The sequence below is a fragment of the Protomyctophum bolini genome (assembly GCF_963924005.1).
Source record: "Protomyctophum bolini genome assembly, chromosome: 13".
In the NCBI taxonomy this organism is placed as follows: Eukaryota; Metazoa; Chordata; class Actinopteri; order Myctophiformes; family Myctophidae; genus Protomyctophum; species Protomyctophum bolini.
In genome coordinates this window covers 11,742,600-11,759,526 of record NC_137874.1, presented here as the reverse complement: position 1 = coordinate 11,759,526, position 16,927 = coordinate 11,742,600, and the positions used below count along the sequence as shown (strand labels likewise).

At 40.1% G+C, this 16,927-nt stretch overlaps 2 protein-coding genes across 8 annotated transcripts in view; both read left to right on the top strand.

Annotated features, from left to right (window-relative positions):
• The first annotated feature begins 556 nt into the window (after positions 1-556).
• On the top strand, positions 557-3,876 carry zcchc10 (zinc finger, CCHC domain containing 10). The gene is made up of 4 exons (XM_080779664.1): positions 557-612; positions 1,980-2,141; positions 2,646-2,690; positions 3,235-3,876. The coding sequence occupies exons 1-4, from the start codon at positions 572-574 to the stop codon at positions 3,461-3,463; spliced, it is 477 nt and encodes a 158-aa protein (XP_080635790.1). The 5' UTR covers positions 557-571; the 3' UTR covers positions 3,464-3,876.
• A 1,775-nt stretch (positions 3,877-5,651) lies between these two features.
• The window catches only part of aff4 (AF4/FMR2 family, member 4), a 42,707-nt gene continuing 31,431 nt past the window's right edge, over positions 5,652-16,927 (top strand). For 5 of the 7 annotated variants that reach the window (XM_080780917.1, XM_080780916.1, XM_080780913.1 and 2 more), the window contains exon 1: positions 15,498-15,704. In XM_080780917.1, the coding sequence (XP_080637043.1) occupies positions 15,688-15,704 (17 nt within the window). In that variant the 5' untranslated portion in view covers positions 15,498-15,687. Of the gene's footprint in view, positions 5,985-7,607; positions 7,723-15,497; positions 15,705-16,927 lie in introns of those variants that run through there. The other 2 variants (XM_080780918.1, XM_080780914.1) reach the window with 1 other exon arrangement.

Here is a 16,927-nt window from a genome sequence, read left to right as displayed (position 1 = left end):
CTGAGGGGGGGAAAAATCTTCCTGTTGTTGAAACACAATCCGATTTGCAGTTTCCATCTTGCACAATGTAAACTGGTAAAACTGATTTCTCTGACAGGACAAAGAAGCATTTGTAAGCATCTGTAAGCATCATTGGAGTGATGGAGTCTGGGGGTTATGGGATGCTCTGCTGGAGCCATGGCCTATATCAGTCAGGGTAACTTGGGTATACAGAGTTGGGTTGCTACACAGGTGCATATACAGGTATATTTTAAACAATATATTTATTGCATGTATATTACATACTATATATATTAACATGACAATAGTACACGACTCTATTTATAAAATGCCCGTACAAATCACGTAAACACACACACACACACACACACACACACACACACACACACACACACACACACACACACACACACACACGATATCAAATATCTTTATCATTCATAACAGATTAACAGACAAACATATATCGACTTTTAACTCTCACCAACAGAGGGCGTTAATGCGATTCTATGACTACATGCCGGTTTGAGTACTTCAGCACACAAACAAAGAAGAAAAAGTAAACTGCAACATGGCGACTCCCATGCACAGAATCATAGCTCGGAGGCAGGCGTAAGTCTATTTTATCTAAATAAAGTCTCCGTTTTTAGCCTTGCGGTGATTGTACGATGTTAATTTATTAATCCAGTGTTCAGTGATGATGGCAATTAGCTTGATATGTTATTGTTGTACGAGATATCATTAATTTCAGCAGCGTTAACTAAATCTGCTTACGATGTCTTCACGTTAGCCTCTATTCATACAGTATGAGCTAGCTTAACGTCGGAACATCACGCACTTTTAATACCGGTATATATATTTTATTGTATACAACGAAATAATTGTATGATATGGCAAAGTCTGTACTCGAACTAATATAGTCCACACACAAAAATCAGCATGGGCAGAAACGAATTAGTATCAGATTTATCCAGCAGAGAAAGATAAGACATTTAAAAAATATAAGATCTAAGATAAAGAAGAACCTTGCCAGGTGCAACTAAGCCACTGACTCCAAATTATTGGAATTATCTATATTAAAATGTGGGGCATACAGGGGACCCCGGCCCTCACTCTTTGAGGCCCCATATTGGATTATTTTAGGGGCCTGGAATGATTTAAATAACCCCTTCTCATTAGGGTAAAATAAAGATGGCGCAGGTAGAAGACAGAGCACAGCAACTTGCAATGAGTCTGGTCTACAAGATACACTACGCCTCATTTATATACATGTAGCTGTCTTAAGTACTTCAAACTTCAGCCCCCTGACTGTTTGAGGCCCCATGTTGATTTTTTTAGGGCCCCTGAATGGATTGGAAAGTTAAATATGTATTAAAAAAAAGGTAAGACGTTTAGGGATATAAAGGGCAAGGCACTGATGAAAACAGGACTGTTAAAGCCATAGATATTACAAAATAAATAAATAGATGCCTCATTGGCCGGTGCAGTTCGTTGGAGCCATGTGTGAGGTTGGGACAATTTACACTCTGGGGCGGAAGTGTTGCCGGAAGTGCGGAAGGCACGCTACGCCACGCTGCCACTCAAGTGACTAGACTACTTGTTGCCAGTCACAGCGCATCTTTTCCGGGACATCCGTTCTGTGACGCACTCGGAAGCTTCTGTGAAGCACCAACGCTGAAGCTTGACCTCTCTTCTCTTGAGAGCATTCGCCCCAGAGCCGAAAGAGGTGTCTACCTTTCTAAAGTCTATTCATACTCCAGCTTTTTTGAGCGGTGAGTCACTTACCACCGTGGCGTGGCGCCAAGTTGTAGTTTTCGGTGGTCACCTTATCACCTCAAACTGGAGTATGAAAATGCCTTTAGTCCCAAGCTGTTCCCTAGCATTGGGTCTTCTAGATGTAAATCTTTCAGCAGCTGTCAACATAGAATCTTTTGCATTGATAAAAGTTACATGAAATTACTTTTTTGTATGTGTTACAGAGAGGCCAACAAACAAAATGTGAGGTGCCAGAAGTGTTTGGAATTTGGTCACTGGACCTACGAGTGCACAGGAAAGAGGAAATATCTTCACAGGCCGACAAGAACAACTGAGATGAAAAAGAGACTCAAAGAAAATGAGAACACACCGAACAATCTGACTGGGTAGGTTGTCTTTTTGAGTCAACCTAAGTATAGTCTCTATAATCAGATCTCCACATGATGATACGTTTGGTGAAATCTAACTTCATTCAATGAATTGGATCAAACTGGTGGATTCAGGAATTAAAAACAAAACAACTGCATTGCATACAGAACCAATGCAAAGATTTTGCTACGCTATTTAAAAAAGAAAATAAAGTGTGTCTGTTTGTGTGTGTGTTCAATTAAATGCATTAGACATTAGTTAACTTTTGCACCCCTAAGATATCAGAAGTTTTTATTCATTATGCTGCTAAATCTAGCTGTAGTTCAGTAAGACTGCTTTGAATTGAACGTCTGCTAAAGGAAGGAGTAGTTATTCTTTATCCCTCTAGATGGCGACAATAACACATAACAAATTCACTTCCACCATGAGTGCTTCACTTTACCAGTGTTATTGTGCTGTAAAAATGTTTCTCTATTGATCAACAAAAAGTGTAACGAACAGTTTTCTTTGTCTGTTTGCAGACCAGGTACAGAAGGCGCTAGCAGTGAGAAGAAATTAAAGAAGAAGTAAGTAATAAATGCAGTGACCAGGGTGTTGACTGTATAGTGATATTTTAGGTAGAGCGATTCTGTTTATATGAAATAAAACAGTGGGAAATTCTTACATGATCCAACCCTAAAAGCATCACACAGGTGAGCAGCATTTGGACTGAATAGCCACAGTATCATTTCACGGCTGTCAATGTCATATGTCAGGATATACAGTATTTTACAGGATGTATGTAATGGCAGGGGGATTATCTTTGAACCGTGCCCGAGTATGATTGCCCCTCCCCCAGTGGTTAGCTAGCACATTAGTTATATGCATCCAGTGTAGTGCTGTATGGATCTGCTAGCTAACATGGCTAGTACATAGTCACTGTGCCCACTAGGTCACTTCATAACCCACAGTTTTGTGGGTGGGCAAATTTCAGTACTGTTGAGACTTGAGTCAAGACAATTACTGGCCATTATGAGTCCATTCACACGTCGGTGTATTTAGCCATCTGCAGAGTCACCGCGGTTGTCCTCTGTGGACAACACTATTTGAAATAACTGCCCTCACTCCCAGGTCTAAAGAGTCCAGCAGCGGTAGCAGCGACTCAGACAGCTCGTCCTCTGACTCGTCATCTGACAGCAGTGACTCCTCCAGCTCCTCCTCGGATGACAGCAGCAGCGACAGCGAGGACAGTTCCTCTTCCTCCTCGTCCTCATCTTCCTCTTCCTCAGGAAGCTCGGACTCAGGAAGCAGCAGTGACTCTGACGAAGGGCCACCAAAGAAGAAGAAAAAGAAGAAATAGATTAGTAGTAGTGATTTATCTGTGAGGTTTGTTTCTGCCTTTTCATAATTTTTAGGTGTCCACTCCGTTGCAAGTTTTTGGAAATGGTAACCTTTTAGAGATGTGTGTGGAGCTGTATAAATGGACGGATATAAGATGGTACATTTGCTTTGTTGATAACTGTTGTTTGGCAGGGATAATGCAGTTGCTTCTTATTGGTCAGATTGATCGTTGTATATTTTGTTTTCACATCTCTGGTTTCTCACCTGCATATTAACATGATAGTTTATGCATTTTTTTGGACATCTCTTTTGACCCTTTTCATATTGAATTTGTTCAATTTGTACATTTTTAGCCAAACTTTCTCTGTGTAATGGACAGTAGTAGATGTCTACTGAGATTGGAAAAGGCATTAAAAAGAGTTTTTAAGAGATTTTAATTGACATGCATTTCATTGGGGTTATTGTTTAATAATTGTTGTAGTTCAAATGTTTCCCACCAAGGCCCCTGTGTACTTATTTTGTTTTTATACCAAAAGTGAGTAAACAGTTTTGTTATTTGTTACATTTTACCAATCGGCACATCAGATTAACCCCCACTGTAGATTAATTTGAAAATAAAGTAGTTATCAGATTTGAGTCTCATGATTTAAGTAGACCACCCTGAAGGATCAATCTATTAATTTAACAGCCAATCAGTTTACCAAAGACAAATTGTTTTTAAGATACCGTAGTCAATATTAGCTTGAACGTCAACCACAACATTGTCTATTTAGTTTCCACATAATGTGATACCACCATATTACAAAGGAGATTGTTCATGGGATAGGACATAATAGATTTTTATACAATCCATTCCTCAATTTTACCCTGTTAGTGTCCTTTGAAATACGTAAGAATGTATTGATTTAGACCTACAGTACATTAGTCAAACATTTATGGGTGGTTAACTTGTACTCATGGGAACACAGAAATGAAGTGGAGATTCTATCTCTTAAATGAATCCGCATCATGCACAATTCAGTCACTGTGCAGTGTGCATACATTTTGGTTTCCTAGGAAAATTAAAGCCCCTGTAGAAGACACAACCAGCCTGCCTTGCATGAACATGTGTTCGGCAGTGAGTTTGCCAGGAATGAGAGTATCACTAAATGACTGGATTGAATTACATTATCACTGGCACTGCATTAACAAAAATAGATGTAGCCTGTCTGCACTACTCAATATGATTTTCATGGAACATCTTGTGGTTTTAAGCTAATCATCTACAATGATAGCCTACAGGTTGTTTTGAGGTAAAGTCTAGATGGAACGGTTTGAACCCCTGTAAATTACGTTGTTAAAGATATTGTGTAGAGTGTGACAACATGGTTTCCTTGGTTAGCCTTTTCTAATCTTTTTACACTACTACAAAGAACAAATAAGACATGTGTGTTGTGATATCTTCTTTCCTTTTAATACTATTGTTTTATCTGCACTCTGCAGCTATCTTTAATTAATAGCAGGGCGTCCTTGCACAAATAAAGGTTTGGTTTTTGTATATTAATTGTACAATTTTTTGTAGGCTACCTGCCGCAGGTGTTTCAGTCAAATGTTGTATTCCACAATCGCCTTCCAGTTTTCCAGGATACACATACAAACATATGTATAATTTATTCCTTAATATTACATATTTGTAATCTAACATTAATCTCTTTAAGAATGTCAGCCTGTGGGGAAGTGTAAAACATTAAGGTATATATATATATATATATATATATATATATATATATATATATATATTATATATATATATATATATATTATATATGCGCCACACTACCTGGAAATGGCCTGTGTAACAAGCACAGAGACTTGATTCTATTTATTTGTAGCAATCGGTGCTCAGATCCGCTCTAGAGCCCTCCTACTATATCCTGCAATTTGCATGCACGCACACACATAAGTGGCACGCACCGTTTCCGTATCCGCTCTGTAGCCATGCAGGCCCGGATCAAGCAACCTGCAAAGCGAAATGAAATGGAAATTAGCTCAAAATAAAAAGGCTCAGACGAGATCAGTCCGCTGTGTGTAAATAGCAGATTTACAAGCCCACCTATGGGGCTTCGAGCGCTGCTGCCTCCTGCGGTCGGGTCACGTCACGTGACAGCGTGTTGACGTCACATCTCAGCTGCTCCATCCATCCACCACAGTGTTGTAGTGCTGTGTGGAGAGTGGACCTGCTGCTAGCTAACTATGGCTAGTAGTCTCCCTGCCCACTAGTCACTTCTCTCTTCTTTTAACAAGAACTGGGCTTGGAAGAAAAACAAAAAAATAAAACAACGATGGACAAAAACGACTGCCAGTCTTCCACTCGACGCGCGGTCATATTTACAGAGAGAGGATGACGTGCGTGTGCGCGTGTTCCCGTTGATTTAGACTAGAGCTGGTTGTTATAGCCGTTTCATTGTTGAGGTCTATTTTAGTGTGTCAAAGTGGAACTAGAAAAGACAAAGAGAAAAGGGGCTTTAGAATGCTTTGGGCCTAAAAACAAGACCTCACAGGTAAGACTGGTCGCCCTTTACCTGGAATATAATAATGGTACATGTTTATAAATGTCCAACGTGTGTTTTTGAGGGTGATGTTAAATTTGTATTGTGACTTATTAGTGGGGTTGTTGCTTTGGCTAGCCCGTTAGCCTAGCCAGGTGCTACTACTAGCTGACGTTAACATTGATATACACAGGTTAGCTCTTTAGCTTAGCATATTAGCTCGTCTGCTTGCTCAAACTTGCTGATCGAATAAAAAATAAATACAAATACAAAACGTCAGATGACAGGAGAATGACTGTGAAATCGACACTAGAGGTTAAGGATGCGTTCATGTGACATGTTCTTTGTGCCGTGTGTTTTTATGTGTCAGTGTGTAGCATCGTTTATTATCCTACAGCTGGTGACGTCTAATGTTTTGTTCTGGTTCTGTCTGGGATGCTCTCTGGACCAACTAGAAGTTACTGTGTTTAAAAACAACAACAACAACACAGCCCAGTCGCTGATCCAGATACAAAATAAACAAGAGGATAGCCCCCACTACTATGACAAAATAAATAATATCAGCTGAAACATTGTTTTTAAATATCGAGCTGAGCTGAGTTCTATCATGATAGGATTATCTCTGGGCTTGATAACGATATTAGCCTGTATTTTGGGCTGGATTGTGTGTCTGTGTGTGTGTGTGTGTGTGTGTATATATATATATATATAGAATATTATTGCAGTGTGTGTGTCATGTATGTGTCAATATGTGTGTATAATATTGACATGCAAACAATGAAAGGTGTCAAATTAAATTAAAACAACCAAGCTATGGCCCTCTTGTCGCTAAAAAGGCATTGCAATGCTATTCCTTACACATTTAAGTCCATTATCCTACAAAGGCCATTTAAGGAATGTTTCCCAATGGCAAACCACAAACTTTCTCACTATGCTGTTTTCCTGCATGATTTTATTACCTTGCCGTCAGTGCTATGTTTTACTTACTTCGTATTAGACCTCAATACCTAAATACCTGTCCTGAGAAAACCCCTTCCAAAGGAAGAAATGTGATAGCTATAGCTTATGGCAAAAGGGCAGCTAATAAGCTTTTCCAGGAAGCCATTTTACATGTAGCAGGGGGCAGGGCCAATGAATACTAGGCTACATCTGAAGACACAAACCTAACTTATAGAAGTCAAGTAATTTCACAGAGACATGTGATGCTTCCTTCAGCTTTGTCACATGGACAGCATGGTGTTATTATTTATCTGCTGAAGCAGAGTGCCCACAACAACATGGCCTCCGAGCTGGCTGAGAATTTTAGGGTTTTATTCTACACTGCTCACAGCAGAACATGTGTGTGTGTGTGTCAAGTCCTCAACATTTCCTGTTTAGATTTTGCTCTGTTGCCCTGGTCTAACCATTTCCTCTGCAGCCAGACAGGTCACAAAAGAATGTTCTCTCTAGATATGTCAGGAAGACTCGGTGCAGAGGGAGATGTTTGCTTGTCACCTTTTGTCAGTTGGCGCATCATCACCTGTTCTTTGTATGTAGGGGAAGTACAGTATTGTTTTAGCATAAAATGCAGTACGTCAAATTATGTCCTAACAGTCCTAACTGCAAAATATTTGTCACGGTTTCTTTTTTGTGCAGTCCCTGACCTAAGCTGTCTTCGAGCCTGAAATCCTTCTTCGAGGCGCAACCTTCATGACAGAAGTGGATTTTAATAAGTGAAATCTGCCACTCAACCTGGTGCATTTCATGGAAGGTACAGCTCCTCTCCTTGTTTTTATACACCGCTAGTTTACTGCAACCTCGCTTTGTAATAACATTCTTTTCTACCCAGCTCAGGTTTAGTGGTCTCCTTAACTTAAGACTATAAGCTAGGCTAATTGTTCACAATACATCTTGTTTGTGTCATAAAAGAGTGGGTTTGTGACGAGCCAGTAGCTTGAGGTTTCTCCCACAGTCGGCTTAATTAGCTCAAATCTAATCAGACTGCTGTGTCTTGTTATTTCTTCTCCTCCTACTTTGGTGCTGTTGCTCGCACAGCAGAAAAAAAAACATACTACGTACGTGCTGTGTTCTGGCTTCAAACATAACGGTTTGCTTAAAAAGCGACGGTGTCATGATTTTCAATCTTATCCCAGTGTATTTGTGTGTTGCCGATGTTTCATTTGCAGTCACCCATAAAACTGAGGCGGTTCTGTGTGTCTTTGAAATACCACTGTTGTTGCGCTGAAACATTTGACAGATTTGACCACAGTGACATCATTGGAGTAAAATCTGAACGTGACAACTACAAACCTTACTTCAGCTGCTACCTTTGGTAGCTGTGAGTTGTTGTGAGTTTGTGACATTGTCCTGGTTTGCTGTGATTATGGCATACATTGCGCTTGATAAAATCAGGTGTATGGAATGGTAGCCAAAGACCTTTATGGCATGCTGATGTTTGCACACAAAACACATCATGGCAATTGTAGAAACACTGAGAAAGGCAGAAACAGACCGATAGTCTAATATTCTGTCCATATGGATTCTTGTAAATATTGTTTTTAGGGGTATAACAGTTAACTAATCATTACTAATCAATCCTTCTTTTGGTCATGTCATAAGTGAAAATAACCCATATATAAGCTCAATGAGAGTTTTCTAAATGTTTGCATTACACCGTTGTGTAAGTGTAACTAAGTATATAATAATGTTTATAGATTACTGTGTGTGTGCGCGCGTGTGTGTGTGTGTGTGTGTGTGTGTGTGTGTGTGTGTATATATATATATATATATATATATATATATATATATATAAATGTGATTAATCTAAAAAGTCATCAGTATAATAATGGCTACGACATGCCCTAATTGTACACTATAATACTATGAATTGGCTACAATGCGATAATGTCCCGTAATTATCAGCCAACACAAGCTCAAACTCTATATATGATATTAACATCATTACTATTATTATTAAATTTCATATTTTTACGCCCTAGATAGTAGATACTGTAGATATTGCTATGTCACAAGTTCACAACGCCCCTTTGGTAGCAATAACACTGATCCAGCAAAATTAACGGTAATAAACGTTATATTAATAGCACTTCTCAAAACAAAGCATCTACAGGGGATAAAGCAAATTCAAGCCACTAAAAGGCAGATAAAGACCATAGGCACTGCGAGCTTGTGCATCTGCTATTTTTTATTTATTTTTTATTAAGAAAGTTGGAGAACTACTGATTTTTAGAAGGCATTTGTAGAATCAGCCTCAGGTCTTAATGGGTCTCTGTACATGAGAAATATTTCTAAATGCCGTGTTTGTGCAGATGAAACTTGATGAAAACTGCTTGGTTATTGGGGTGAGGGGGGTGTATTCAAAGTTCCAGAATAGCAGCCTATAGGTTAGTATGTTTCTTTTTATAGCCTCATGGAGGGCAGCATATTCCACTGATCCCAAATATAGCCCCAACTGTTCGTAACTGAGCAACTATCTTATGACTAATGTATGGAAAATTCTCACCGTACGATACAAAACTCCCATGATGTTGCTAACAGGATTCACATTAGCTTAAAGCTGTGTCATATAGGGTATCATTGTGACTATTTAAAGGCCTGTGTCTAATCAGATTATATGGACAGGGTTATTGCACATGTGCAGTAGTGCAGAAGAACACAAAACCCTGACTATTTTGTACTGTGCTATGATAATGCTAATGTTTATTGGTATACTTACTGTACAGTTGGAATGTGTAATTTAAAATCTTGAGAATATATATTTATGTGTGCATTGAGCCACAGTGGTCGGCTGTGGGCATATGGTCTTGGTTTGTGTTTGCCACAAATGTTAACCGCGTAGCATTCCTAGTCTGTGCACATTCTGCCAAAATAGATGAACAATTGCAGAAAATACGCTTATAGTTTTGGTGTTGTAGGCCAGAGGACCTGTGTTTCAGCATTACCGGTATTCCTTTGATTCCAACTAACCTGATAAACATTATTTTGTGATTCAAGCAGAAGCCATTATATTTTTTACTTACCGGTAAAGTATAAACAATATTATCTAAATAATATATAATTATCTTATTTTTCTTTTATGACAGAGCAGTGCACAAAGTCTAATTCCTCATTTATTCAAATAATTATGTTGGGAACATGCATGGGTAATAAACAGATTATGATTGTGTAGTTTATTGTTAATTCAGTAGTTTGCTTGTCTGTAATAGGTGGACATAACTATATTAATTGAGAATAAAGGTTATGTCTTCAACTCAAATATACACAAGCGACATCTTAGGGATGTAATTTAGTCATTTTTTGCGCGTCGTACTGGAATGTTCTTTTTTGTACAAGTTCACACAATCAGAATCAAATTTTTCCCAATTTGGTCACATTACTAAGTCCCCATTCCCCACAATTCTCCTGTCACTGCCTCGTATGGTTTAGTCTGGGGAGGATGTAGACAACCACATGTCTCCTCCTAGACGTGATGTCGCAAGCCACTTCTTTCCAGCAGACAGTGAATCAACAATCAATTTTGTTGTTACATTACTGGTGTACAGGTGTACAGCTCAAGTGTGTGAGCTGGGAGAATAATATATAACATTAAAGAAGCATGTCAAATAGAACATGAGAAAAAAACATTTAGATATTTACATAGCAGTGCAGAGTTTCACTGGGAGGAAGCATGCACAGGAACAACATGTGTTCATTACTTCCTTCCCATTTCTGCACTCTGCTGTACCCTGAATAACCTGTAGGAGTTGTTAGTGTAGCGACTAGCGACAGAGATCCCCTCCCCAACAAGCTTCCAGGCCAGTTCTGTTCATTGGATTGCTTGGATTGCCTGAGCGAGTAGGAGGTACCAGTAACCCCTAGTCTCCTCTCCACAGTGGTGGGTAGGAATTCGACCCCATGTCAGATTGTCAGTTAACTCGGAATTGTTCCAACATTTTGCAGGGGAACATGGGCCATTTTCTTTGGAACGTCATAATCTTGAGCTAATGCAAAATGTTCCAACACAGTTGAACTTGCACAGACCTAGCACTAGTCTACAGTGCATTTCAGTCAAGGATTGGTCAAGAACAAACATTCACTTTTCTTTTAGAGTAGTTTGTTCCAAATGTCCCATTGGGATTGACATGAATGAATATGTTCTAATAATTGAGGATGATAGTTCTTGAATTAATTTTAATAACGTGTTACCACATGAAGAACAGGAACCTTATCGGATCCTGATTGGTGGATGTTAACAGTACTCCCCTCTCCTGATTCAGATAATGCAGGCCTGCTGAGTGGAGGCATTCCACAGGGTGTGTTAATTCAAATGCTGCAGCCTTGTCTGAATGGAAGGATTTAAGCAGCTGTCCAGGCAAGGGGGGTCAATCAAGAATAAAATCCACTTGTGATATGTTAATAACCAGAGCTCATCTCATGCTAGTTGTAACTGGTGACACCTTGCATTGTGTCTTTGGAAGAATGGAAGCTGAATGGCCCATGATCTCTCTTTGGAGTTGGTCTCGGTTTATTCGCCGTCCTGATTAGAGAGGACATCTGTCCATGAACTCCCCTCTCTCCAAGAAAGGAAGTAAAAAGGGATGAGGTAGAAGTGTGTCAGGAATATTATTGGGGAACAGAGGGAGGAGGGATAAAGACGTTTTTTACCAATGGTTGACTGTCTATCGTACCCACCAACCCTGGTGACTTCATCAGTTAGGTACCAGCAGCAACCATATTGACACATAATGATATAATACAAGTTAAACATAATGACACTGTTGCATTTAAACTCCAATCTAAACAGTTTTGTTGATACTTTTTAATCGCAAAACTACAATATATATCTATGCTGAATGACGTAAGATAAATAACTTTGTTATTGACAAAATAGATAGGATTTCGTGGAAAAATACAGGGGAAAAAAATACATATTGGCCAAAACGTAACGTCCATTTGCTTCATACAGTATATATCGGGGGTAGAGCAACCAGATGGGAACCATGAGGTGTTCCCAATTCGACCCTGGGCTCCCCCAGAGTTAGTGTCAAAGTGTCCTTGCGCACTAATGCTTATTATTACAATACCAATTCTGTCTACAAGCTGTGTCTCAGAGGTGGACTGTGGATGTTTAAAAAATGTTCACGTCTACTGATGACATCAGCTATGGTCGTTTCAAGCAAGACTTTCAACTTTTCTTTTATGTTATTGATGTAATAACAATAAAGGGCTTCTAACAGAGCATTCTAACATTCACCACTCAAAACAAGAGGCAGCAGTGGCTCAGGAGGTAGAGCGGCCTCTTGGGAAGCCGCAGGTTCCTAGTTCGATCCCGGGTTCCCCGGCCTAGTTAGTGTCCTTGGGTCACCAACTTGCATCGTTCCAAGTAGGCCAGTGCCTAGCGGGAACCGCTTTTAGTATTTATAAATGCACAATTTTAAAATGGGTTAATGTTCCTTTAACCATGGCCTTGAAATGGAGCTATGGGAGGATTGAACTCAATGCTTTTGACATGCATATATAGATGAGATCAATCTGGTCTCAGACCAGTACCTGTTCTTTATTGGCATCCCTCCTTGTGCCAACATAAATCATGCAGGTGGTTTTTGAACCAACACAACCTCTGGAATGCCTTCACTCAGCAGCTTTGTATCCTGTGAATCACTGAAGCCAGAGCTGTCCACCAATTAAGGCCTAGTATTGTGGCAGTTTTGCACGCGAGTGCTCATTCTTTAAATTCTTTCAAGAAAATGCCCTCTTAACTCCACTGATTTGAAAACAACACCGTGAAACATAATGTGTAATATGAGTGTAGTTGCCTTACATAAATGTAGTTGCCTTTGTTGCTGATCAGGTTATTTGGGGCATTTCCATGTCCTATTACATTAGCCTGTTACATCAGCCTAGGTTGAGACGTGAGAGTGGAGTGGCTCATGAAAGGAAGGTGTGTTGTCATTTTAACTCAGCATTGGGGTTTTGTTTTCGTTGGGACTTGTCAGATTTCCGCTTGACGATACAATAGCAGATTATTTTTCTTTAAAATAAAAATGCCCCAGTGTTTTCATTATCAGAGACCGGTACTGCAAAAAGAAAAAGGAAAAAAAAAGATATTGGTACTGTATTTGATTGGATGATCTTAAGATGTCAAGTGATTTAACCACATGAACCCATAGCGTCCATATTCTGGGGGTGAAAATAGCAGCTCTACAACCACTGCAATGTGTTGTAGATCTTCATAAGAGGGGAAAAAAGGAGATCATGTGAAGAGCCCTGGGGGATCTGGTTAACCAAGTATAAACATTAGTTTTGTGTTTTTTCTTACAGAGAGAACATATTTATTTTGTACTTTATGAAAGTTGACATTTTGAAATTCAGATGGTGTGAAAGGAAGGGGAGACTCCAAGCTAGGAAAGTAATCATGTATTTTATACATGCTTATTCTTTTTAAAGGACCACTTCACCTCTTTTCAACCTATCTTCATATAATAGGTCCTCACTAATGATCAGGATAAAATGGCACAATTTCTTTTTTACTCAGTCTGTGTCTCATAGGAGGGCTATGGGCAGTTCAGAAACCCATCCACCAGTGACATCATCGTTGGGCAGATTTCTTTTAAGCAAGATGTTTTTACAAAAAAATTGAATGTTTGTATTATCGTGAGAACAATGGCTTCCATTTTCACATTGCAACTTTTCAGGACTAGAAAGCCTGCCGTTTCTATTGGCTTGGATTCCCCATCGATGATGTCACTGGTGGACGGGTTTCTGAACTGCCCACAGCCCACCTATGAGACACAGAGTAGTGGTGGCATTTTATCATGATTATTAGTGAGGACCAATAATATGAAGATAGGTTGAAAAGTGGTGAAGTGGTCCTTAAAAGATGGGTGTTAATTTCTTTTCATTTGCTGCTTCCTTTCGTTTTAGCTATTTTTGACAGGGGCATTCGAGCTAGTGGCTAAATATGTAATTTTGTTCTAGGGTAATTTCTTTATTATTATTTACTATATTCCTACTAGACCCCAGGGAATTACATCTGGAAACAAAAGATTGCAGGGTCTATTGAATGTGAAGGGAGAGGTGACAATCTGATGATTGAGCCAACAATAAAGAAATCGCCGTCATTTTTTGTAAATACATATTTAGCCACTTGTTCGAATGCTCCCGCCCCCCCTGTCAGAAATGGCTAAAATCACTAAAACGAAAGAAAGCAGCAAATGGGGGAAAAAAATCATTCTGTTTTACTTTCTCTATAACCTAAAACATGAACCTTGGTTGGAAAAAAAACCTAAAATTGTCCTATAAACAACTTCTATTTAGATGGCACACCCTCCTCAGGCCTATAATGAGCAATCTCTTTGCGGGCCTTTTAAAGTGGAATACAGGCATCTTGCAATAACACATTGTCTGTGTGTGGCATCACATGGCTGATGAAAATGTCTCCTGTTTGTTAACAACCTGTAGTCATATGTTAAATGTTTCCTCCCATTATTTTGTCCTGTTGGACAATATGTTGCAATGTCTCTTTAAAAGACTCCAGTGGTGTTGTGCCCTGTGCTCGGGGCATAGTGGGGGAGGGAGGATGTTGACGGTAAGACCGGCCCTGGTTGGCTGGGCCGTCCTGAGGGCAGTGACATCACAAGGAGGAGAGGCTCCACGGTATAAAATAACATCTCCTTTTATGGAATGAGGCGGACCGTTCCATTTTTAGTGAGAGGTGATATCGGTTCATCCCGGTCTCCCCCCCCCCCCCCCCCCCCCCCACCCTCCCTCCCCTGTGTAAGCAGCGAGCTGGGGTTTCTCTTTTCCTGAAGACGCTCTCTTTAATGAAGCCTTGTAGAACCCAATTCATCATGAAGTTGTTGGTTGACAGGGAGTTGGTTTAACTTTCTCAGCTGTCCTTTCTTTGTTTTAAAGTTAAATATGCAAGTAGCAGCCAGATAAAACGTTTGTCATAAAATAATGAGCCGTCATCATTTTCCTGCTGCAGTGCAGCGCGTTTGTGTTTTGGTCCATCACGCCTTTTGCATAATGAAGGGATGGATGAATTTGCATCCTTGATTAAACAATGAAAGAACATTACTATTTCATTGGGGAACCACATTCAGCCCAGATTTTTATTATCTTGAAAAAACTACAGGAGCCGGTGAGATTGTGTCACCTGCGCTCCTATTGAAGAGATAAGAACAAGCCAATTTGTTTTCTCTCATCTCTTCATTCAGTCACACTTTTTGCACGTTCAGCCTCACTCTTTTCACCTAGACTTTACCCCCCACGTACTTATCATCACGCATTCACTCAAATGGAAACAAAAGACTCTGGCTCCTCTGACTTCACCTATTGTACCCCTCCCTGCCTGCAGCACCCACCCCCCCAACACACACACACACACACACACACACACACACACACACACACACACACACACACACACACACCACCCTCTCTCTGTTTGCTGACTTGGTATCTCCCAGAACAAGCAGGCACCTCCCCTCTCTAAGTCAGATTTGTCTCTACTCCAAGGAAATTACACTGTGCCGTCGAAATAGAGTAAAGAAACTGTACTTTTGGAGCTTGGAACTGTAAATCGGCAGCTAGAACAGGGACGGTCTGTTACTGGAGAAGGAGGTTGAGACGCGAAAGCGAGCTGACACAACAGACCATGACGAGAACACTTCCCCGACAGCTACTCTGACCCCCCCCCCCCCCACCCCCTTCCAATGTTTCACTGGTTGGGGCCATGGCCTCTCAGTCAGGGTAAGAAATGCACAACTAGTTGAGTGCTTCACTTATTTCTCTTTAGCTGTCTCTCCTCCTGTGTGGTGGTTAGTGGTCGACTTAAAAAAAGAGAGAAAAAAGAACAGTGATCAGGCTTTTGCTAACCTAAGTTGTTGTGGGGCTGGGGGGAGGGGGTTTAGATATGCCTGTTGACTTGAAACACTGCCCTGTATTCATGGTGCCAAGATAACCATCAGTTCAGTCTTCCTTCTTTTTGTTCTTTTCCGCTTGGGCTGAAGACGTGGCTTGTTTGTGTTTTTAATTTGTATATATTGTGTGAGCTATAAAGCAGAGACGTTAGCAGATTAGCATAGCTACAGGCAGCGCTGTACTGCCTTTTCAAACTCCACAGACTTTGACCTTTTCCCCCTCCCTGCTAGACTGTAGTGGGAATCATTACTGTAAAACTAAGCAGGGCCTGAAACACACTGACAGCAATGAGTATCATAACATTACTGAATTAGTCTTGTGAAAAGTTGCTAAAGTGAAGACATGGAGGAGGTAAGAGCTGCTTTGGCTAAACATGGCTGGAGTCTCTGTTGGATGGGCTTTGGGGCCTAAAAGAAGCCAAACAGATTGTTTACCAGTTCTGCCTATGCTATTGATTTACCTAATGACTGAAAGTAAGTTAAGTAACTAACTGGTAATGGCTGTTTTGCCAGTTGCCTACTGTTTTTTTATATTTGCATTGTACAAGTGACAATACTGTACTCGTACCTCATTTGAATGAAAGCCATTAGTTCTAGCTCCATGCTATTTGAGGTTGATGACATTACTTAGTAAAAATAACATTAGTCAGGCACAGGACGTTTGATTGGATTAACATTTGTTTTTTATTACTTAGCCTTGCATTCATCTTGTTTCTCAAAATGACTGATTCTGAGTTGGTCAAAGGCCAGATCCTCGATGCCTTCTTAGACCAGTGGTCCGTGGACCACCAGTGGTCCCTGAGGGGGTCCCCAGTTAAATGATGGAGAGTTGGTAACCAAATGGACCCTTTTAACTCTTTAAACCTTACGGGTGCATCTCGTTTCATTTTATGCTCTCAAGAGTTAAGTTATTGTTAAACATCTGCATCTGACTTAATTCACAAGTCAAGTCTACACAATTAGAATGTAGAAGAATTGTTATTTTGATCAATGTTTGCCTGTTATCTCTCCTAATGTATTATACAATTGTGGACAATCTCATCCAACAACGAC

Bases quoted from the DNA above. Each gene is read 5' to 3' on its own strand.
- zcchc10 (XM_080779664.1), top strand. From the start codon at position 572: ATGGCGACTCCCATGCACAGAATCATAGCTCGGAGGCAGGC. The intron at 2,142-2,645 runs GTAGGTTGTCTT...GTCTGTTTGCAG, and splicing joins ACACCGAACAATCTGACTGG to ACCAGGTACAGAAGGCGCTA. The intron at 2,691-3,234 runs GTAAGTAATAAA...CCTCACTCCCAG, and splicing joins GAGAAGAAATTAAAGAAGAA to GTCTAAAGAGTCCAGCAGCG.